The following is a 24,798-nucleotide window of genomic DNA, read 5'->3' as shown; positions in this document are numbered from 1 at the left end:
GGGACTGTTTTAGGACTTTCACCACCAATGAAAGTCTTAATGACCAATGTCATGAAAAGAAAAAAAGAGGGGGGAGGGAGCGTTTTTTAAGAGTTTTATCTTGTTTCATATTTTTTATATTTGTAATAGATGACTTCATAAAAATATAGCTAATGTGTGATTATTATTAATGGTCTATACCGTTATGGGGCTAAGTAAGCAACCAACCCTGCAAATGAACCCTTAGTTCATTTGTATTGTGCCATATGTCCCGGCAAGAAATCTGCGTTCAAAGAACTCTGGCTTATTAGTGATTCCCAGAGCCCAAAAAAAGTCTGCGGGCTATAGAGCGTTTTGTATTCGGGCTCCAGTACTATGGAATGCCCTCCCGGTAACAGTTAGAGATGCTACCTCAGTAGAAGCATTTAAGTCCCATCTTAAAACTCATTTATATACTCTAGCCTTTAAATAGCCCCCCTTTTTTAGACCAGTTGATCTGCCGTTTCTTTTATTTTCTCCTCTGCTCCCCCCTATCCCTTGTGGAGGGGGAGACACACAGTTCCGGTGGCAATGGATGAAGTGCTGTCTGTCCAGAGTCGGGACCCGGGGTGGACCTGTGTATCGGTTGGGAACATCTCTGCGCTGCTGACCCGTCTCCGCTCGGGAGGGTTTCCTGCTGACCCCACTATGGACTGGACTCTTACTATTATGTTGGATCCACTATGGACTGGACTCTCACAACATTATGTCAGACCCACTCGACATCCATTGCATTCGGTCTCCCCTAGAGGGGGGGGGGGGAGTTAACCACATATGCGGTCCTCTCCAAGGTTTCTCATAGTCATTCACATCGACGTCCCACTGGGGTGAGTTTTTCCTTGCCCTTATGTGGGCTCTGTACCGAGGATGTCGTTGTGGCTTGTGCAGCCCTTTGAGACACTTGTGATTTAGGGCTATATAAATAAACATTGATTGATTGATTGATAGTTGTGAAGACAACGTGAGTACAAATACAGAAATGATGCTCCCATCAAAGCCCAAAGTTGCAATATTACAACATTTCTCTAAAAACATACATAAACATTTTTTTTTTTAACTCTTCAATTTCTGCATCAAATGCCTCCTACAACAACATCTGAAAGGTCCATTTTTTTTTTTTAGGTTTTTCTTTATTTGGGTCTTACAGGGTTAAGTAAAGTCTGAATGTCATTAAAACAGTTAGCTCCATCTTTTGACAGTTCTTCCACTCCTGTTCTTGCACGCTACACAACAAAGATGACGGGGAGAAGATGCTGCCGAAGGTGAGCCACGTAAATAAGACCGCCCACAAAACGGCGCATCCGGAAGCGACTGTCAGAAAGCGGCTTGAAGATGATCTGTAAAGCATAATTTTTGCAACCATTTGGCCAAAGAACCACCATTACATGTTATGTAGACTACAAGGAAGTGTTTTTAATAAAAAAAAAAGTAATATTAATATGGCTCCTTTAATGCGCCCTATAATCCGGTGCGCCTTATATATGAAAAAAGATCGAAAATAGACCATTCATCGGCAGTGCGCCTTATAATCCGGTGTGCCCTATGGTCCGGAAAATGCGGTAGTTGAATAGCCATGTTCTAGAGTGTTCAACAGTGCCACAAACATTCATAGGCACAAGGTAAAATTATTTTACTTTTTTGTTTTTTATTGTAGCAACATGGTGGTTTTAAAGACTTGTGTGTGTGTGTGTGTGTTCACAGTTAAGCTTTGTTTGGCAAAAAAAAGCGATTGTTGAGCCAGATGGATAGACAGATAGATAGACAGATAGACAGATAGACAGATAGACAGATAGACAGATAGACAGATAGACAGATAGACAGATAGACAGATAGACAGATAGACAGATAGATAGACAGATAGATAGATAGATAGATAGATAGATAGATAGATAGATGGATGGATGGATGGATGGATGGATGGATGGATGGATGGATGGATGGATGGATGGATGGATGGATGGATGGATGGATGGATGGATGGATGGATGGATAGATAGATAGATAGATAGATAGATAGATAGTACATTACTGATTCCTTCAGGAGAGTTCCCTCAGGAAAATTTAAATTCCAGCCGCAGTGTACAGAATTGAGATCAAATTTAAAAAGTAAAAAGTAAATAATTATAATAATTAATGTGTATAATTAAATAATAATTATACACAAAGCAAACTATCACCTGCAACCCAAGAGTATACAACAATTATTCTCAAAAGAAGAGGAGAAATATAATCTTAGAGAAAAATGTAATTTAAAACATTTGTATGCACGTACAACACTTAAAACATTCAGTATATCAGTATGTGGAATTCAATTATGGATTGGATTAAGCAAAGCAATCAAACAATGTAGTAATATGATCCACTTCAAGAAACTTTTCAAACTTAAAGTGTTTACAAAGTACAAAGAAGAAGAACCATGATAAACATTCTGAATTTATTTCATCCATCCCTTCTTTCATTCTCAAAATAATCCTACTTATCTCATCATATGAAATATGACTTACTTCACCAATTATTATATATTTATTTATTTTTATTGTGATTACTTATGGAGTATATTGTGAATAAATTGTATGCTTGCATGTTCGAAACAAACTCAAATAATGGGGGTATAAATGGAAATAAATTAAAAAAATATAACAATAAGAATAAAAATAAAAAGCAACAATAAGAATAAAAATTTTAACAGTAAAAATAAGAATATAACAAGAGAAACTAGGCAGTAGTGACCATGTCATGACAATATATTGCTGTTATTGCACTGTTTTTTGTTGCAGTTTATTTCAGTATTGTTAGTATTGTTATGTTGATTTAGAATATATGTATGTATTATAGTTTCTTCAAAGTGTGCAGTTTTTTGTTTTTTTTAACTAAAATAGTGACTTTTATACTGATGAACCATGTTTTTGATGGCGGTTTCACTGCATTATTTAAAGAAACCAAAAAAAACCTAGAATGAAATTCTTCTTGATCATACCTTTGCATTTTGTGCATGGTTTCAAAATAAAACAATACGTTGATCAAAACAATGGATCGGTAATACAAAAGCAGACACTATTCTGAAGGAATTTAAGTGTCTAACCCCCCCTTTCATTCATGTTGCCTCTGGCCTTCCTACTTCTAACAAGCCTTGACAACAGATCATTCACTTATACTACGCATAATTAACCCATCACACACAGGAACATACACACACACATATTTTCAAAACGTGTATGCACACATGCATGATTGCACATAAACAGACATTTCCACGCATTCAAGCGTACCTATTTCGCAACCGAGGGCATTTTGTGCGCCGACGTTCAAAAACGGATCGTTCACTAATGCTAGAATTGGAAAATATCCCAAAATCCTCGTCAGTTCTCCGCCACCTGTCTGTGACCCCGGCTGCAGTCGACTGTAATTATATCTTTTCCCCGCAACATTTTTTTCTGCAAGTCTGTGTACCGAACAGCGCGGAGGGCTAAAAGGGCGATTTGTGAGATATGTTAAAAGCCGCACTTTAAATCAACATCATTAACCGAGCTAAAAGGTTGCTACTTCATATCCCCCTTTTTCTGAGAAGCATAATGACTTGCTGGGTCCATAACTCACGGGGCGTTCATGCGAGCAATGAAGGGACGAACTCCCTGAGCTGTGTAAATGTGATAGGATAGCTGCCTCGCAGGCTTGAAAACAAAATGTGTGGCACGCTCTTGTCTTTTGTGTTTCAGAAACCTGAATCTTGTAAGAATATCGGCTTACGGTGCTACACGAACATGGCTAGGGGCAATGTGTTTCTCCTTTTGAATGTTGGTGGAATGATAGAACATTCCACAGGGCAAGCAACGCCTTTAGAGCGCCATGAACCGGTGTTTTTCAACCTTTTTGGAGGCAAGGCACATTTTTTTTCATTTAAAAATACGGAGGCACACCACCAGCAGAAATCGTTAAAAAATGTTACTCCACCAGGTCGTCGTGCCTTATTTTGAGTTTGTTGGTGTTTTCCTGTGCTTCAGTTTTTGTCTTGCGCTGTTATTTTGGTGGCCCTTCCTGTTTTGTTGGTAGTTTCCTGTTGCAGTTTCATGTCTTCCCTTTGAGCGCTATTCCCCGCACCGGCTTTGTGTTAGCAAGCAAGGCTATTTAAGTTGTTGCTATCCTTCTTTGTGCGGACATTGTTGATTGTCATGTCATGTACGGATGTACTTTGTGGACGCCGTAAGTTTTTGCTGTCGTCCAGCATTCTGTTTCTGATTCCTTTGTAGCCAGTTCAGTTTTACTTTCGTTTTGCATAGCCATTGCCTTTTCCTTTCCCTTTCGTGTAATTTCACTTGGCCCGTGAGGTGATATCAAATTAAAGTTAAAGTTAAAGTTAAAGTACCAATGATTGTCACACACACACTAGGTGTGGCGAAATTATTCTCTGCATTTGACCCATCACCCTTGATCACCCCCTGGGAGGTGAGGGGAGCAGTGGGCAGCAGCGGTGGCTGCGCCCGGGAATCATTTTGGTGAATTAACACTAGAGCTGGCCCGCCGATTATATACATCGGCGGTGCCGCGGTACACCGCTAATTCTTATACTTGCCAAACCTCCCCCAGATTTCGGTGCCCCTCCCTAGGATTGTAGCCATCCCCTCTTCATCCAGTCCAACAAGTGCTGGCTCAGTTACATAAAATGTGCGGCTTTGGCACGCACACAGAAGTGAATGCAATGCATACTTGTTCTTCAGCGATACAGGTTACACTGAGGGTGCCAGTATAAAAACCTTTAACATTGTTAGAAATATACGCCACAATGTTAATCCACACAAAAACATGAACGACAAACACATTTTGGGAGAACATCCGCACAGTAACACAACATAAACACAACAGAACAAATACCCAGAATCCCATGCAGCACTAACTCTTCCGGGACGCTACAATATACACCCCGCTACCTCCTAAACCCCGCCGTTAATGTTGATATTTACCTCAGAAGGCTGCAAATAGAAAAGAGGCATTCAATTTTCATTTAAATTGTATTTGATATGCCATTGATATTAAATTTAATTATTATTATTATTATTTGAAACTCGATTTTGCATGTCACTATAAAGTTATATAAGCCTTGCTCGTTCAATATTTAATGCAAAACTTGTTTGAGTCCCTATCAAAAAGGTTAATTTGTTCAACCTTGGCCCGCGGCTTTGTTCAGTTTTAAATTTTGGCCCACTCTCTATTTGAGTTTTACACCCCTGGGTTAGAGTGTCCGCCCTGATATCGGTAGGTTGTGAGTTCAAACCCCGGCCGAGTCATGCCAAAGACTATAAAAATGGGACCCATTACCTCCCTGCTTGGCACTCAGCATCAAGGGTTGGAATTGGGGGTGTAATCACCAAAAATTATGAACAAGGGGATGGGTCAAATGCAGAGGACACATTTCACCACACCTAGTGTGTGTGAAGTGAAGTGAATTATATTTATTTAGCGCTTTTTCTCTAGTGACTCAAAGCGCTTTACATAGTGAAACCCAATATCTAAGTTACATTTAAACCAGTGTGGGTGGCACTGGGAGCAGGTGGGTAAAGTGTCTTGCCCAAGGACACAACGGCAGTGCCTAGGATGGCGGAAGCGGGGATCGAACCTGGAAGCCTCAAGTTGCTGACACGGACACTCTACCAACCGAGCTATACCGCCCCTGTGACTATCTTTGGTACTTTAACTTTAACTTAACATACCTTTTTACTTGCACACCGCCTCCCGCTGTGGTCTGCATATTGGGATCACAACAAACCATCCTCGTCTCACCCGACACATTCCGACTTTTACAAAGCAATTAACTACCTGTTGCCACCTACTGACATGGAGTGTTACGTGGTTACCATGCCAAGTTTTACACAGCACAGACACTAAGCAACGGCACATTATTTACAGGTTGTAATTATTGATTTGCAAAAAAATAATTTGGGTGAAGTTGCATAAATTCCCACTGCACACCAGACAATATCTCATACATGCCAACCTTGAGACCTCCGAATTCTGGAGATGGGGGGCAGGGGCGGCGGGGTTGAGATGGGGGAGATGGGGGGCTTGAGGTGGGCGGGGTTGGGAGGGGCGGGGTTTGGTGGAAGCGGGGGTGTATATTGTAGCGTCCTGGAAGAGTTAGTGCTGCAAGGTGTTCTGGGTATTTGTTCTGTTGTGTTACGGTGGGGATGTTCTCCCGAAATGTGTTTGTCATTCTTGTTTGGTGTGGGTTCACGGTGTGGCGCATATTTGTAACATTGTCAAAGTTGTTTATACGGCCACCCTCAGTGTGACCTGTATGGCTGTTGATCAAGGATGTGTTGCATTCACTAATGTGTGTGTGTAAAAGCCGCATATATTATGTGACTGGGCCGGCATGCTGGTTGTATGGAGGAAAAGTGGACTTGGCGACAGGTTGTAGAGGACGCTAAAGGCAGTGCCTTTAAGGCAGTGTTTTTCAACCACTGTGCTGTGGCACACTAGTGTGCCGTGAAATATTGTCTGGTGTGCCGTGGGAAATTATGCAACCTCACCTATTTGGTCCAAAAAATATTTTTTTGCAAACCAATAATCATATTCTGCAAATAATGTGTCGTTACTTAGGATAACCACGTAATACTCCATGTCAGTAGGTGGCAGCAGGTAGTTAATTGCTTTGTAAAAGTTGGAATAAGTCGGGTGAGACCAGGATGGTTTGTTGTGATCCCAATATGCAGACCACAGCGGGAGGCAGGGTGCAGTTAAAAAGGTATGTAATGCTTAAACCAAAAATGAACAAATGGAAAAGGCTCTGAAGCACAGGGATGGCTATGCAAAACAAAAGTAAAACTGAACTAGCTAAAAGTAAACAGAAACAGAATGCTGGACGACAGCAAAAACTTACGCCGTCCACAAAGTACATCCGTATATGACATGACAAATCAACAATGTCCACACAAAGAAGGATAATAATAATAATAATAATAATAATAATAATAATAATAATAATAATAATAATAATGATAATAATAATAATAATAATAATAATAATAAAATATTTTATTTTTAAAAAACACTTTACATTGAGTAAACAACCTCAAAGTGCTAAAGTATATTAAAAAATAAAAAATAAAATGATAATAAAAAATAAATACAAATAAAAACTAGAACAGCCAAATAGCTAAAACTAGTATGCATATATCTAAAAAAAGCCTCTTTTTTTTTAAAAAAAAGAAGGGTTTTTAAACCTTTTTTAAAAGCATCCGCAGTCTGTGGTGCCCTCAGGTGGTCAGGGAGAGCGTTCCACAGGATAGCAACAACTTAAATAGTCTTGCTTGCTATCACAAAGCATGTGCGGGGGCATAGCGCTCAAAGGAAGACATGAAACTGCTACAGGAAAATACCAACGAAATAGGAAGGGCCACCAAAATAACAGCGTAAGACAAAAAACTAAAGCACTACACACACGAAAACACAAAGAAACTCAGGCGTGACGACCTGGTGGAGTATAATTTTTTACCGTTTTCCACTGGTGGTGTGCCTCCGGAATTTTTTAATGAAAAAAACGTGCCTTGCCTCAAAAAAGGTTGAAAAACACTGTTTTAAGGCACGCCCCCAATATTGTTGTCCGGGTGGAAATCGGGAGAAATTCGGGAGAATGGTTGCACCAGGAGATTTTCGGGGGGGGGGGCACTGAAATTCGGGAGTTTCCCGGGAAAATCGGGAGGGTTGGCAAGTATGCAATATCTCTCGGCACACTAGTGTGCAGCAAAACGGATGATCAAACAAAACAGATGTCAGTTCCACGGTGAAGTTTTGGTTATTTTACTGAGGAATTTGTGAAAATGAAACAACACAAAAAGAATGCCGTTGTGAGTTAATAATACTAACACAGACACTCGTAAACGTGTTGGCATGTTAGCTAACGCTAACGACGCACATTAAGATAGTACATACAAATATGTACGAAAACACTCCTACAGACGTCACACATGGGGCGGTTTAGTAAGTATGAATTGTTTTAGTTACATTGTTAAACTTACAAACATTGCTTGGAGTGTTGAATGAAAAATAAGAAGTATAAACGCAATGGACGAATAGAAAATAGCCGAAGGTATTCGTAAGCGCAATATTCAAAATGGTTGATTGAATTTGTGGCATTTTGTGATGTTTAAACAGTGTTTTCACATACTTTGCGGATTGTAAATACAATTGGATACAGTTCGATGGATACAATAAAACACAAATTAGCATATAAAGTCAACTTGTTTTTCCACTCTACTGGTACTTTTACACTTGTGTTGACAGTAGCCTATCTAAGTAGCCTGATGTTAACGAGACTGCGATTGGATACTCACTTGTCACTCCAAAGTGAGTATCCAATCACAAGTTACAATTTAGCATGAAGCAGGAAGTGTTGCGCCGTAGCCAGACCGGGATAGCAGAGAAGGAGAACAAAAGGTTGATTAGGTGGCAGATATATATTTGCAAAGCAATTTTCTAGAAGGATATTCAAAGAGAAACTACATATTGTGAGCTCAGCTGTTCTGGCGATGAAATGCTCGCCATTTCTACTCGAAGAATAATAAACCGACGACGAGGGGTACCACTGGCTTATACTGCGTCAAATAGGTCCTACCAATTTTCACGTTTAATATGTTTTTTGCAATTTTAATTTTGACAGTACCACATAAGATATGTTTTAATTGCTGATGCGTTATAATTTATTTTTTAATGTGCCAGAAAATCACCCGCTTTGTACACTGTTGATGTGTTTCCAATGCCCCGTTGGGGCGTAAATGTGTTCCTGTATAGTATTTCTCCAGCAATGTTCATGTGGTGACATAAATGTTGGTATTTTGAGAGGTAATCTTTGAAGTCGGACATCACTGAAGGCCTAGGTGGGAAACGCATGGCCCACCACTGGTTATTGGTATTGGCCAATCTCACTAATGGAATTGGCAACATAAATCCCTGATCGGAACATCCCCTAGTATCAAATGGAAACGGGTCAAGCACTATAGAAAACAAGTTGAAAAAGGCCATGTGGAGGGAATGTGCGATCAGCGCGCCTCCAGGAGCAAAGGCCACCGCCTCTGTCAATGGTGTTGAGGGCGGAGCACTATCGGCTAGGGGCGGGGCATGTGCGGGACGGCGAGACAGAGCTGGCAGGTGATTAGATTTCACAGGTGGTACGTGGTGATCTAATCATCTGTTGTCTTTAACAGTGAGCGACCAGCGGAGAAGGAGGTGTTGGTAAAGACTGGAGAGAAAAAACTTCTGAAAAGATTGTGCTTGAAAATACATGGACAATAAAAACTCTGTTAAAAAGCACGCCTGGCTCCTGTGACGTGGTATCTGTGGAACGGGTAGGGATCGACTTCCACAGGCCACTAAATCGGAAGCCGGTTTCCCTTTACACCTCCCACAAACCCATCGATAGGCTCTGCCATTTCTTGTTAATGTGTTATTGGCCGTCCCCGCTGTCACTCCATCTGGTTGTAAACTGCACATACACTTGTTTAGCTCGTTGGCCAAAAGTCTGTCTTCATCTGCCACTTTGTGTTAACATTTTGACCGTTTTCCTGCCCGGGTCAGCTAGACTGATTTTTAAATCAGAGGTTTCCTTTTGCATGTGTACTTGTATGATGACCAGGCCTGGTACCGTATTTTTCGGAGTATAAGTCGCACCGGAGTATAAGTCGCACCTGCCGAAAATGCATAATAAAAAAGGAAAAAAAACATGAAAAAAAACTGCGACTTATAGTCCGAAAAATACGGTAATTAGTTGTGCCACTCCACCTCTAAAATGAACATTTTGTGAATGGCACCTCGAAACAGCAGCATAATCCAGGCTTCTTTTAGAGTTGCAAATGGCGGAGATCAACATGATAATGAAGTTGTCATCCAACTACATCCATCTCAGCATGTACACTGCAAAAAGTCAGTGTTCAAAAACAAGGGGGAAAAAAATACAAAAATTTGGGGTATTTTACTTGATTTCAGTAAAAGTTGACTTAATCCAGACTTCAACCATTTCAATACCTGATTTAGGTATTCTATATATACAGCTGATCAATACTGTCATGATCCGTTGCCCAAGTCATGTTTTGGTTGGTCTGATATTTCCTTAGTTAGTTCTGTTTCAGCACCCTTGTTTGTTTTCTTTCTTTCCATGGGTGCTGATTTTTGTCACCTGCCTCTGATTAGTGGTCGGGACGCTCACCTGCTCCCGGTCACTAACACAGAATTATCTGCCAATAGAACAAGAAAATTTGGCTTGTCAAGACTTTCCAAAAGAAGTAAAATTAGCTAACCTCAATTAACCCCAAAATACCTTAAAATAAGTATATTCTCACTAATAACAAGTGCACTTTTCTTGATAGAAAAAACAAATATGAGACCTTTTTTCTCAGTATGTTGAAAGATATTCTTAAATTAAGTAAATGCTAGTGCCATTGTCTTGACATAATGATATGCGCTCGGCATTACATTTCTTGAAACCAGCAAACTTATACTAAAAACTAGTTTATTTTTCTTAATGGAAAGGCAACAAGGCAACCGCTTTTTACTCTCGGGGTCTACTAGCCGCTCAGGCAAATCATATGGTCTAAAAATGCATTTTTCCATCGATAACATGACATCATCGCGCCAAGTGCGTGCTCTTTCAGTCAATTAGTGCACAAGAAATATATATATATATATATATATATATATATATATATATATATATATATATATATATATATATATATAATTACAGCCCGGTCCCCAGACAATTTTTTGATTGTAATTTTGAAGAATTTATCTGAATGTGCATGAACTATTTCTGTTAAAAATTGTTTGAAATGTCCAAATGTTGAAATATTAACTGTCAGTTTACTGTAGTTTGCCAACTACTACTATAAGAGTACATATTTTCTATTGTTTCATTGAAAATGAGACAGCATAGTCCATTTGGCTGTCATCTGTTTTAATTACGAGACACAATTGTGTCAAAGTCATGATTTTTTATTTCATGCTTGAAATAAGAAATGATTATTTTGAAAAAGTAGTTATATACTTGTGAGTGTTGATGACACAGCTTTGCAACAGTTGATATTCTAGTTTCAAGCATGTTTTACTCAATATAGGTCATCAAATCTCAGAAACAAGCTGTAATATCTTACTGAGATAATTTAGGACCAAAACACTTAAAACAAGTAAAACACTAACATAAAATCTGCTTAGTGAGAAGAATTATCTTATCAGACAGAAAATAAGCAAATATCACCCTTATATGAGATATTTAATCTTACTTAGATTTCAGTTGTTGCAGTGTAGAATCAAGAAGATGACCATTCAGGTCTTTAACGCAGTGGTTCTCAAACTCAGAAAACAGTGATTCTTTGGCGTACCACTTGATGAAGCCCACGTTCCACAGTTTGAGAATCATTGTTCTAACGTATTATTCTATTGGAATAATCCCTCTGTCGCAGTGTGCATCAAAACAGAGCATCTCACTGGATGTAATTTGTTTATACAGGTGCGTATAATGTTTTAGCTGCTAAGTGATTTATTTCAAAGCATATTTACCAGTCGCCCGGCCTCATTGTTGTGCAGGTCAATGAGTGTCCTGATGTCGCTTTTGCCCCTTCTCCTCTTGGCATCCATGAACTGTTTGGACTTTTCATACCCAAATTCCACATCATCTCCACAGCCGCCCCACTCCCACTTGACTCCGTCTCCAGTGGAGGACGACAGAGGTTTCGGAGGGGCTCGGTTCCTGGTTGCCTCGCAGCCACACTGCAGCAGGTCCCCCATGCTGCAGGCCTGCGTCACTGCGTGGGTCACGCCGGCAGCTGTGACGGCATAAACAAACGCAGTCTCTCGGATATCTGGAATGTAAAAAGCAAGGGGTTTTCGTTAGGTTTGACTTAATAATCAGAATATTTCAAAACTGATGAATTCATTGATGAATTTTGTCTTTTCTGACCTTTACGTGTTGTTACAATGTGGGTTACCCGTCTTAAACAATGCCAATTAGAGATGTTCAATAATGGCTTTTTTGCCGATATTCCGATATTGTCCAACTCTTAATTACCGATTCCGATATCAAACGATACCGATATAAACAGTCGTGGAATTAACACATGATTATGCCTAATTTTGTTGTGATGCCCCGCTGGATGCATTAAACAATGTAACAAGGTTTTCCAAAATAAATCAACTCACGTTATGGAAAAAAATGCCAACATGGCACTGCCATATTTATTATTGAAGTCGCAAAGTGCATTATTTTTTTAACATGCCTCAAAACAGCAGCTTGGAATTTGGGACATGCTCTCCCTGAGAGAGCATGAGGAGGTGAGGTGGGCGGGGTTGGGAGGGGGCGGGTTTGAGGTGGGGGGTGTATATTGTAGCGTCCCGGAAGAGTTAGTGCTGTAAGGGGTTCTGGGTATTTGTTCTGTTGTGTTTATGTTGTGTTACGGTGCGGATGTTCTCCCGAAATGTGTTTGTCATTCTTGTTTGGTGTGGGTTCACAGTGTGGCGCATATTTGTAACAGTGTTAAAATTGTTTATAGGGCCACCCCCAGTGTGACCTGTATGGCTGTTGACCAAGTATGTATGCATTCACCTGTGTGTGTGAAAAGCCGTAGATAGTATGTGACTGGGCTGGCACGCAAAGGCAGTGCCTTTAAGGTTTATTGGCGCTCTGTACTTCTCCCTACGTCCGTGTACACAGCGGCGTTTTAAAAAGTCATGAATTTTACTTTTTGAAACCCATCCATCCATCCATCTTCTTCCACTTATCCGAGGTCGGGTTGTGGGGGCAGCAGCCTAAGCAGGGAAGCCCAGACTTTCCTCTCCCCAGCCACTTCGTCCAGCTCTTCCCGGGGGATCCCGAGGCGTTCCCAGGCCAGCCGGGAGACATAGTCTTCCCAACGTGTCCTGGGTCTTCCCTGTGGCCTCTTACCGGTTGGACGTGCCCTAAACACCTCCCTAGGGAGGCGTTCGGGTGGCATCCTAACCAGATGCCCGAACCACCTCATCTGGCTCCTCTCGATGTGGAGGAGCAGCGGCTTTACTTTGAGCTCCCCCCGGATGGCAGAGCTTCTCACCCTATCTCTAAGGGAGAGCTCCGCCACCCGGCGGAGGAAACTCATTTCGGCCGCTTGTACCCGTGATCTTGTCCTTTCGGTCTTAACCCAAAGCTCATGACCATAGGTGAGGATGGGAGCGTAGATCGACCGGTAAATTGAGAGCTTTGCCTTCCGGCTCAGCTCCTTCTTCACCACAACGGATCGATACAGCGTCCGCATTACTGAAGATGCCGCACCGATCCGCCTGTCGATCTCACGATCCACTCTTCCCTCACTCGTGAACAAGACTCCTAAGTATTTGAACTCCTCTACTTGGGGCAGGGTCTCCTCCCCAACCCGGAGATGGCATTCCACCCTTTTCCAGGCTAGAACCATGGACTCGGACTTGGAGGTGCTGATTCTCATCCCAGTCGCTTCACACTCGGCTGCGAACCGGTCCAGTGAGAGCTGAAGATCCTGGCCAGATGAAGCCATCAGGACCACGTCATCTGCAAAAAGCAGAGACCTAATCCCGCAGCCACCAAACCGGATCCCCTCAACGCCTTGACTGCGCCTACAAATTCTGTCCATAAAAGTTATGAACAGAATCGGTGACAAAGGGCAGCCTTGGCGGAGTCCAACCCTCACTGGAAACGTGTCCGACTTACTGCCGGCAATGCGGACCAAGGTCTGACGCTGATCATACAGGGAGCGGACCGCCACAATCAGACAGTCCGATACCCCATACTCTCTGAGCACTCTCCACAGTTCTTCCCGAGGGACACGGTGGAATGCCTTCTCCAAGTCCACAAAGCACATGTAGACTGGTTGGGCAAACTCCCATGCACCCTAAAGGACCCTGCCGAGAGTATAGAGCTGGTCCACAGTTCTACGACTGTTCCTCCTGAATCCGAGGTTCGACTATCCGGCGTAGCCTCCTCTCCAGTACACCTGAATAGACCTTACCGGGAAGGCTGAGGAGTGTGAGCCCACGATAGTTAGAACACACCCTCCGGTTCCCCTTTTTAAAGAGAGGAACCACCACCCCGGTCTGCCAATCCAGAGGTACCGCCCCCAATGTCCACGCGATGCTGCAGACAGAGTCTTGTCAACCAAGACTCTGGGCGGATCTCATCTACCCCCTGGGCCTTGCCACCGAGGAGCTTTTTAACTACCTCAGCAACCTCAGCCCCAGAAATAGGAGAGCCCACCACAGATACCCCAGGCACTGCTTTTGAAACAGATACCGATAATTTTGAAACCGATACCGATAATTTCCAATATTACATTTTAAAGCATTTATCGGCCGATAATATCGGCAGTCCGATATTATCGGACATCTCTAATGCAAATGCTTTAAATCATAAAGTTCATGCATTTTGGCGTGAGTTTGCATGCAATTTTGGATTTGTCTGTTCCTGCGGTTCTGCAGTCTGGCTATGTTGTGACATCACAGAGAGGTGGACGTACTTATTTGGGCATTGGGTAAAGCTATCAACCAAAGGGGGGGAGCTCCACTGCTTCAGGCTATAAGGAAACAGAAAATGTAGGATAAAGTATTATTTACATCTAATTGTGGCATGTGCATGATTACACCGATGTGAGAGATGTAGTGACATAAATGCTGCTGAAAGCTTTTTTGTGTTTTAATTGATGAAGGTGTACCGTATTTTCCGGACTATAAGGTGCAGTTAAAATCCTTTTTTTCTCCTCAAAACTCGACAGTGCACCTAATAGCCCGGTGTGCCTAATGTACGGAATAATTCTGGTCTTACTCACCAACCTCCAAGCAATTTTATTTGGTACCTGGTGTAATGATTAGTGTGACCAGTAGATGGCAGTCAAACAAAGGAGATACGTGGTAAGAGGTATGATATGCAATATGACTCAAGTAAACAACACCAACATTTTAAATGTTCCATTGAAAATATAGAACATTACACACAGCGCTCAAAAATCTTGTCAAAATGTTTTTGTACGACTTTGGTAAGCTGTAAAGCCGCTCCGCTTGGTGGACTGTCGGCGCTTTAAACTTACGAGTATTATTATGGTGTGTGTATGAGGTAAGACATGTTATCTGGCGTTTTGTTTCACAATATTATGCAAAAGCAACTTTTCTTACCTTCTGGTACCTGCTGATCTGTATTTGAGATCTTTATAAATCTTGAAAAATTGCACGCCTCCGCCTTTGTAGTCCGTAACGACGACATAGGCATTAGGCTTCTTCTTTTTCTCTATCTTCTTGTTACGGGGCATTCATCCTCCGCTGTTGCCATTTCTAATATAAAGTAGTGTAAAGTTCTTACTTATATCTGTCAGTAAACTCACCATTAAAGCACTAAAACATACCGGTGTAGTGAGTTTATACTATTCACCCTAGGAACTTTAGTTATTAGAGTTCCGGTCGGACGGTTTTTGATGATGCTGCTCCATTATTGATTTAAGTAAAGTCTGAATGTCATTAAAACAGTTAGCTCCATCTTTTGACACTTCTTCCACTCCCGTCCTTGCACGCTACACCGCGACAACGAAGGTGACGGGCAGAAGACGCTGCCGAAGGTGAGCCACATAAATTAGAGCGCCCACAAAACGACTCGCTGCTCCCCTCACCTCCCAGCGGGTGGAACAAGGGGATGGGTCAAATGCAGAGAGTGATTTCACCACACCCAGTGTGTGTGTGACTATCAGTGGTATTTTATCAGTGGTACTTTACAACAGCGGACTCGTGCAAAGCTTTTTGGATAAAACTTTACCATATGGGGAGATATCCGCTGAGGTCACCAATTGGAGAATACATCACAAATTGGCATACTTGCCAACCCTCCCGGATTTTCCGGGAGACCCCCGAAATTCAGCGCCTCTCCTGAAAACTACCCGGGACAAAATTTCTCCCGAAATTCAGGCGGAGCAGGAGACCACGCCCCCTCCAGCTTCATGCGGACCTGAGTGACGTGTCGACAGCCTGTTTTCACGTTCGCTTTTCCACAATATAAACAGCGTGCCTGCCCAATCACGTTATAACTGAAGAATGGTGGAGGGCGAGTTCTTGGTTTCTTATGTGGGTTTATTGTTAGGCTGTTTCATTAACGTCCTCCCAGCGCGGTAACAACACACAACAACAGCAGTCACGTTTTCGTCTACCGTAAAGCAGTTCGTCTGCCGTAAACAGCAATGTTGTGACACTCATAAACAGGGCAATACTGCCATCTACTGTACATGCATATGTGACAATAACATCTAGGGCTTTTAGAGAGTGCAGTGCACAACTGCGCACACAACAAGGAGACGAAGCAGAATGCATCATCAGAGAGGGTGTTCAGCATGGTTATAAAAAAAGTGACAGAGAATAGAACAAGGATGGACAATTCAACCCTTAACTTAACAATGAGTAGATGAGTGTTATGTGTGTGTATATGTGTAAATAAATGAACACTGAAATTCAAGTATTTCTCTTATTTATATATATGTATATATATATATATATATATATATATATATATATATATATATATATATATATATATATATATATATATATATATATATATATATATAATAAATATATATATATATATATATATAAAATAAAATAAATATATATATATATATATATATATAAGTAGAATTCACTGAAAGTCAAGTATTTCTTATATATATATACATGTATATATATATATATATATACATATATATATATATATAAAATAATATATATATATGTATATATATATATATATATATATATGTATATATATATATATAAAATAAATAAATATATATATATATATATATATATAAATATATATATAAAATAAAATAAATATATATATATATATAAGTAGAATTCACTGAAAGTCAAGTATTTCTTATATATATATATATATATTTCATATATATATATATATATATATACATATATATGAAATACTTGACTTTCAGTGAATTCTACTTATATATATATATATATTTATTTTATTTTATATATATATATATATATATATATATATATATATATATATATATATATATATATATATATATATATATATATATATATATATATATATATATATATATATATATATATTTATTTATTTATTTTTCCCGAAATCAGAGGTCTCAAGGTTGGCAAGTATGCAAATTGGGCAAATTCCAAATGGCTCGTTCGGAGGAAATATGAAGGAAGGCAAGATTGTTGCATAAATACCTCCACCATGCCTTCATGGTTTGATTTCAAATTTTCAGGACTTATGAAAATACCAAATACAAAAAAAAAACAGGTACCAAAAGTTGGTTTTGCGTCATGGGTCCTAGGGGTGTGGGAAAAAATCGATTTGAATTCAAATCTCCATTCTCACGTTGTATGATTCAGTATCGATTCTCATTTTTCAAAAATCGATTTTCTTCCCCTGCTCCTGGCAATGTGCCTTCTGGGCTACCATAGGTATTGCGCAATAAGCAGCGTGGCTACCTGGTGGCTAGCTACTAGAGATGCGCGGTTTGCGGACACAACCGCGGAGTCCGCGGATTATCCGCGGATCGGGCGGATGAAATTAAAAAAAATAAGATTTTATCCGCTCGCGGGTCGGGTCGGGCGGATTAATTCGATTTTTTTTTTTTTTTTTTTTGCGGGTGGCAGTTAAACCAATTCGGAAATATATATACATAGTTAAATGTTGTTACCCACATACGAAAAACGAGCAGGCACCTGCAGCATATGCCACAACAGAAGAAAAAAAAAGAAAAGAGATGGACACTTTTACGGAGCGGAGAAGGGACGCCTCGCCGGGGTCCGGGACCGAGGCCCCTTCCCCCGAGAGGGCCCCACCGGGAGCCGTAGCTGAGGCGATCCGCGAGAAGGGCCCGACGCACGTCCAGGGTCACTACCGCGCCCACCGCACCGACACTCCGCCTCGTCCGCTTTCGCCGCGGCCGGCGTCACGCGCAGCAGGTAAGCAGCTTACCTGCCCGCCACCCCCGTGGCCGGGGGCTCGTAACATGGGTCACTCCGCGCGCTCCGCCCGCGCAGCTTACCTGCTTGCCACCCCTGTTGCCGGGGGCGCGTAACAGGGGTCACTCCGCGCGCAGTGCGCTCACGAAAGGGGTGGGGCTCACCCTGGTTGATATAGAGAGCAGGACGGTGGCCATGGAAGTCGGAACCCGCTAAGGAGTGTGTAACAACCCACCTGCCGAATCAACTAGCCCTGAAAATGGATGGCGCTGGAGCGTGGGCCCATACCTGGCCGTCGCCGGCAGCGAGACGTGCTTGGAGGTGCGCTCAGTGCGGCTCCCATATGATTGCGCACTGGTCTGCGTCTGGGTCGTGACAGCGTGGCACGCGCAAGTCTGTGCTCCATTGGATCAGTCTCCTTTCTTTAACAGGCAAAAGCTTTATAACCTCACCATACCTGCCAACTTTTAAATCAGAAAAACCTAGTAGCCAGGGTCCAAGGGCCGCAGGCCCCGGTAGGTCCAGGACAAAGTCCTGGTGGAGGGTTCAGGGCTTCGCCCCCCGACGCAAAATGATTATTAGCATTCAGACAGGTTAAAATGTTGCTAAAACCATCACTTTTCTATCAGTCACAGTGACTTTTCAAAACAAAAATATTACAGCAAAAATCATATGGGTTGATTGACATGTTTATTCTGTAAGCTAACTTCAATAGTTTGAAATTATTTTGACAGTTAATGCCAGTTATCCTGTCAACCTTTCACAAGACTTCAATTTGTTAATTGAAAGTATAAATAGTATAAACACTTTTAACAGTATGTCGTACTGTGAAATACAGCCGACACGCGCACCAAACACGAAGCAAGGCCATGGTGCAAGAGAACAAAGGACTTCTTTCATTTAAGGTTTGTGATAAACCATCAAACTCATTCGTTAAAAGGACTCTATAGTAATATAAAGCGAATTTTTCTGGACATTATCATGCAAGAAAAGTTTATTTTTGGGATCGCGATCACCGCGTAATGATTTTTAAAGGTTGCATTACATTATTAACTGTCCCATGTGATCAGCCAGTGCGATTGGAAGTCCATGCTCAATTATTGCCTCCGTAAATAAAACTTCGGCATTTATCACATCCAAAGAATCTGTTTGGGCGACGAAAAACGTTGAAAGTTTTCCACTTGTATCGCTAGCAACGGCATTAGACTTGTGTTTTTTTGTCCCAATGTGGTCTTTTACATCGCTAATTCCTCCGTGTCCGATCGAAAAATCTTGTCTGCACAAGGTGCAATTCGCGTAGTTTTCACCCTTTTTTTTTTTTTTTTATTAATATTAGATATATAACAACGGGCGGATGGCGGGCGGGTGCAGTTCTGATCAAACGTTACATCGGGTGGATGGCGGATGGTTGACGACTTTCTGACGCGGTTGCGGATGAAATAAATTGCCTATCCGCGCATCTCTACTAGCTACTAAGGGGAGTGTAGTGTTGTTGTGTTGCCGCTAAAATGCAGGTAGAAGAAAAAGAAACGGAGCAGCCTAAAGAAAAAATACAACCGCCTCCGCGGACTTTGAAAGCCAACGTTTGGAGACGCTTTGGATTTTACCGTGGCAAGAAAGGGCTTGACATGACTCATACAATTTGCAGACTTTGCAACGCTAAAGTTAAGTACTTTGGGAATACTTCAAATCCCAACACTCACTTGGACAGACACCACCCAGAGTTATCAGAGGAAAAGGATCATCCACTAACAACACCGGCAGCTGATCAACGCACACTTCACCAGTTTACAAAATTACCACCCAGTTCTGAACGGGCAAAGAAGATAACCTTATCCATCGCTCGTTTCATTGCAAAAGACATCCGACCATACAGCGCAGTGGAGAGAGAAGGCTTCAGGTTCATGATCAAAACTATTGAGCCATGGTATGACATTCCATCACGCTCGATTTTTACAGACAATGTTGTACCTTGACTTTACAGAGAGACAAAGCTAAAAGTAGGGGAAGCTGTGACTAGAGCTAGCAGAGTAGCTCTTACCTGTGATCACTGGACCTCTAGGAACCAGACTGGGGTAGATCCTGCTGAAATCCTATGTATTGAATGAATAGAGAATCGTTTTGAATCGGAAAAATATTGTTTTTGAATCGAGAATCGAGTTGAATCGAAAAAAATCGATTTATAATTGAATCGTGACCCCAACAATCGATATTGAATAGAATCGTGGGACACCCAAAGATTCACAGCCCTAATAGGTCCACTTTAAGTCAATATACCAATGTCAGTTGTGTGAATCACTATAACATATTTACAATCAATACTGCATTCTCTAGCACCAAATTGATTATTAGAGCTGGGTTTACACACCACTAACCTGCTAATTTACTTTTGGTTCAGAGCTTTATGCTCCTGGAAAAATAAAAGACAACATCGACAACTGCAAATGGGCATTTGTCCTCAGCACCACTGTTATCATCAAGATTCAAGATTCAAGATTCAAGACTGTTTATTGTCGTATGCACAGTTAAACAGACAGTTTGCCGTACAATGAACATCTTACTTTGCTAGTCCACCCTTCAACAAGTCACACGGTACTTAGCTAAAAAATAAAAAATAAAAAGAAAAATGTATATACAAGGCACAGTAAGTAACATAACATTATTGCACATTCTGATTGACAGTCAACAGTATAAATATGGAGGTGACATTTGGTCACAGCAGCAGTTAAAGTGTCTTTAGTGATCAAAGGTGAAAAGTGTCTACAGTGATGGTTCACAGTTCGGGAGTGGTCATGGTAGCTGTCTTTTGTTCAAAAAGACAAAAGTAAAACGATGGGGGTGGGGGGGGTGGGGGGGCTAGCATTCACAAGTTAGCATTCACAAGCCTGATGGCCTGTGGGTAGAAACTGTTTGTCAGTCTCATAGTCCTGCATTTCAGCCTCCTGTATCGTCTGCCTGATGGTAGGAGGCTGAAGAGACTGTGCTGGGGGTGTGTACTGTCCTTTATGATGTTGTGTGCTCTCCTGGTGGCCCTGGTAGAGTACATGTCCTGTAGTGAGGGGAAGGCTGCTCCTGATATGTACTGAGCAGTTTTAATCACTCGCTGGAGTGCCTTCCTGTCTTTAGCAGTGCAGTTTCCATACCAGACCGTGATTGAGCTGGTAAGGGCACTCTCAACCGTACTTCTATAGAAGTTGCTGAGAATTTTGGGTGGCATGCCAAATTTTCTCAACACACTTTCATCTGCACTCATTCCTTTTGACAAGACAACAGGAGTTAAGAAAGAATCTGCTGAGTTTGCACGTTTCTTGATTAAATACATGGCAGAAACCAAGATAGAGTCTCTACTTCCTGAGTTTAGTGTGTTGAAAATCCAGTGCTGTTCTGTCAGCATGTCTCCAATATCATGTTTAGATTCCAGAAACATTTGTATAGCTTGTGTAATATATTTAATGTAAGTGAAGTGTGAAGTGAAGTGAATTATATTTATATAGCGCTTTTCTCTAGTAACTCAAAGCGCTTTACATAGTGAAAGCCAATTTCTAAGTTACATTTAAACCAGTGTGGATGGCACTGGGAGCAGGTGGGTAAAGTGTCTTGCCCAAGGACACAGCGGCAGTGACTAGGATGGCGAAAGCGGGACTCGAACCTGGAACCCTCAAGTTGCTGGCACGGCCACTCTACCAACCGAGCTATACCGCAACATGTAAGTGTAAAAAAAATAACAACAACAACATTATGAGTTGTGCATTTTCAGAATGTGCTTTTTCTATTTTTAAACAAAGAAAACAATCTGAAATTGTCTTTATTTTTAAGTTATTGTGCTGTGATTTTACCAGCCTGGCCCACTTGGGAGTAGATTTTTCTCCTTGTGGCCCCCCGATCTAAAATGAGTTTGACATCCCTGCCTTAAATAGATAATTTTCAAGTTTATAATATCAACACAGGGCTGTTTGCATAATGTTTTTCAAACATTATGCTTTTTAATTAGCTTAAAGGGGAACATTATCAACAGACCTATGTAAGCGTCAATATATACCTTGATGTTGCAGAAAAAAGACCATATATTTTTTTAACCGATTTCCGAACTCTAAATGGGTGAATTTTGGCGAATTAAACGCCTTTCTATTATTCGCTCTCGGAGCGATGACGTCACAACGTGACGTCACATTGGGAAGCAATCCGCCATTTTCTCAAACACCAAGTCAAATCAGCTCTGTTATTTTCCGTTTTTTCGACTGTTTTCCGTACATTGGAGACATCATGCCTCGTCGGTGTGTTGTCGGAGGGTGTAACAACACGAACAGGGACGGATTCAAGTTGCACCAGTGGCCCAAAGATGCGAAAGTGGCAAGAAATTGGACGTTTGTTCCGCACACTTTACCGACGAAAGCTATGCTACGACAGAGATGGCAAGAATGTGTGGATATCCTGCGACACTCAAAGCAGATGCATTTCCAACGATAAAGTCAAAGAAATCTGCCGCCAGACCCCCATTGAATCTGCCGAAGTGTGTGAGCAATTCAGGGACAAAGGACTTCGCTAGCACGGCAAGCAATGGCGGCAGTTTGTTCCCGCAGACGAGCGAGCTAAACCCCCTGGATGTCTTGGCTCACACCGTCCCTTATGCCACCAAAGATGATCAAGAGAAGAATATCGACCCTAGCTTCCCTGGCCTGCTGACATCAACTCCAAAACTGGACAGATCAGCTTTCAGGAAAAGAGAGCAGATGAGGGTATGTCTACAGAATATATTAATTGATGAAAATTGGGCTGTCTGCACTCTCAAAGTGCATGTTGTTGCCAAATGTATTTCATATGCTGTAAACCTAGTTCATAGTTGTTAGTTTCCTTTAATGCCAAACAAACACATACCAATCGTTGGTTAGAAGGCGATCGCCGAATTCGTCCTCGCTTTCTCCCGTGTCGCTGGCTGTCGTGTCGTTTTCGTCGGTTTCGCTTGCATACGGTTCAACCCGATATGGCTCAATAGCTTCAGTTTTTTCTTCAATTTCGTTTTCGCTACCTGCCTCCACACTACAACCATCCGTTTCAATACATGCGTAATCTGTTGAATCGCTTAAGCCCCTGAAATCCGAGTCTGAATCCGAGCGAATGTCGCTATATCTTGCTGTTCTATGCGCCATGTTTGTTTGTGTTGGCTTCACTATGTGACGTCACAGGAAAATGGACGGGTGTATATAGCGATGGTTAAAATCAGGCACTTTGAAGCTTTTTTAGGGATATTGCGTGATGGGTAAAATTTTGAAAAAAACTTCGAAAAACATAATAAGCCACTGGGAACTGATTTTTAATGGTTTTAACCATTCTGAAATTCTGATAATGTTCCCCTTTAAAACAAAAAAAATCCACTTAACACTCTATAACAGAGAGAGACACACACACACACACACACACACACACACACACACACACACTATCTCTCACGCAAACATTCTTCCACACATGGTTATCACTCATGACACAGGCTTACTTTAAAATAAAAAAAAACTGCTATTAATGACAATAACAAAAAAAGTAGTCAGGTGATTCCTTTCTTCATGATATAAAATGACAGAAAATATTGCTCCACAATATTGATTGGTCGTAGAATTGGGGCTGCTGACACCCATTTAGCATTTTTTATGGAACGTGTGTTGGTTGCGGTGGTTTTTGGTGGCTTTCCGGCACGGTATGCCTCTGTCGAGGGGAAGGAAGTTCCCTGCATTTAGTTCCTGGCGGCTTTTGGGACACAACTTGCCCCGGTGATGACTCGGCTTGCAGCGGACTACCACGAACTAAGAAAACTATGAAAAAGAACATTATCATTAACATTACTATTACATCATGCGCTTTCATCTGTGACAGTAGAAATGTTGACATTTCAGCCTACAAAAATGCCACTTCCAATTACAGAAGACTTGTGGAAAGTTGTATATGTTTTAACTTTGTTATAAGGTCATAAGTGACTGTAAAATGTGCATCTTTTGTACTACATGCTGTCGTAGTGTCTCTCTGTCACACACACGCCAACACACACACACAGACAAGCTGGAAATCGCACATTAAATATTAACACAAAATAAAGTATCAAGAAGCACTTCAATACTGATTGATTGATTGATTGAAACTTTTATTAGTAGATTGCACAGTACAGTACATATTCCGTACAATTGACCACTAAATGGTAACACCCAAATAAGTTTTTCAACTTGTTTAAGTCGGGGTCCACATTAATCAATTCATGGTAGTAAAGCGAAACATTTTCAGGACCATAAATCAGTCCATATTCTTTACTTTTCCACATACTTAAATATGGGGAAATAACTTCAAATCACTTTATTCACTAACCAGGCAATTTGGACACATAATTTCCCTTTATAGAGAACACAAAAAACACACCATTACCTAAATCATAAATATTGTTTTAAAGCCTGTATCCCTACTGATACATGTGCACATTTTGCATTTAAATCTATTGGTTTGAGTTGAAGGAACAATCACAACATATGTGATGAAGGCCACCCATAAACAGTTTGTTCCTTTAATTACCATATTTTCGGGACTATAGAGCGCACCGGTATATAAACCGCGAGCACTAAATTTAGGGAAAAAAAATTTTTTTCCCATAAAATAGCCACACCGGATAATAAGCCGCATATATATGCATTGTTTAATGAGTTATTTACAAATAGATATATTTTAAATGCTTGTTTACATACCTTCATTGTTTCCAAACAGTGTCTGTAACATGGCAGTAAAACGGCTGATCAAACAAAACAAAAGTCATCGTCATGG

General features: G+C 41.1%; 1 protein-coding gene across 1 annotated transcript in view; it reads right to left on the bottom strand.

Moving 5' to 3' along the window:
* Positions 1-24,798, bottom strand: part of wnt6b (wingless-type MMTV integration site family, member 6b) — a 157,321-nt gene that overhangs the window by 8,029 nt on the left and 124,494 nt on the right. Inside the window, exon 3 of the mRNA XM_061926285.1 lies at positions 11,563-11,864. Within this exon, the coding sequence (XP_061782269.1) occupies positions 11,563-11,864 (302 nt within the window). The remainder of the gene's footprint in view (positions 1-11,562; positions 11,865-24,798) is intronic.

Source organism: Nerophis lumbriciformis, linkage group LG31 (genome assembly GCF_033978685.3).
Source record: "Nerophis lumbriciformis linkage group LG31, RoL_Nlum_v2.1, whole genome shotgun sequence".
Taxonomy (NCBI): domain Eukaryota; kingdom Metazoa; phylum Chordata; class Actinopteri; order Syngnathiformes; family Syngnathidae; genus Nerophis; species Nerophis lumbriciformis.
The sequence above is the reverse complement of the archived record's forward strand: the minus strand, read 5'-3'. Positions and strand labels throughout refer to the sequence as shown.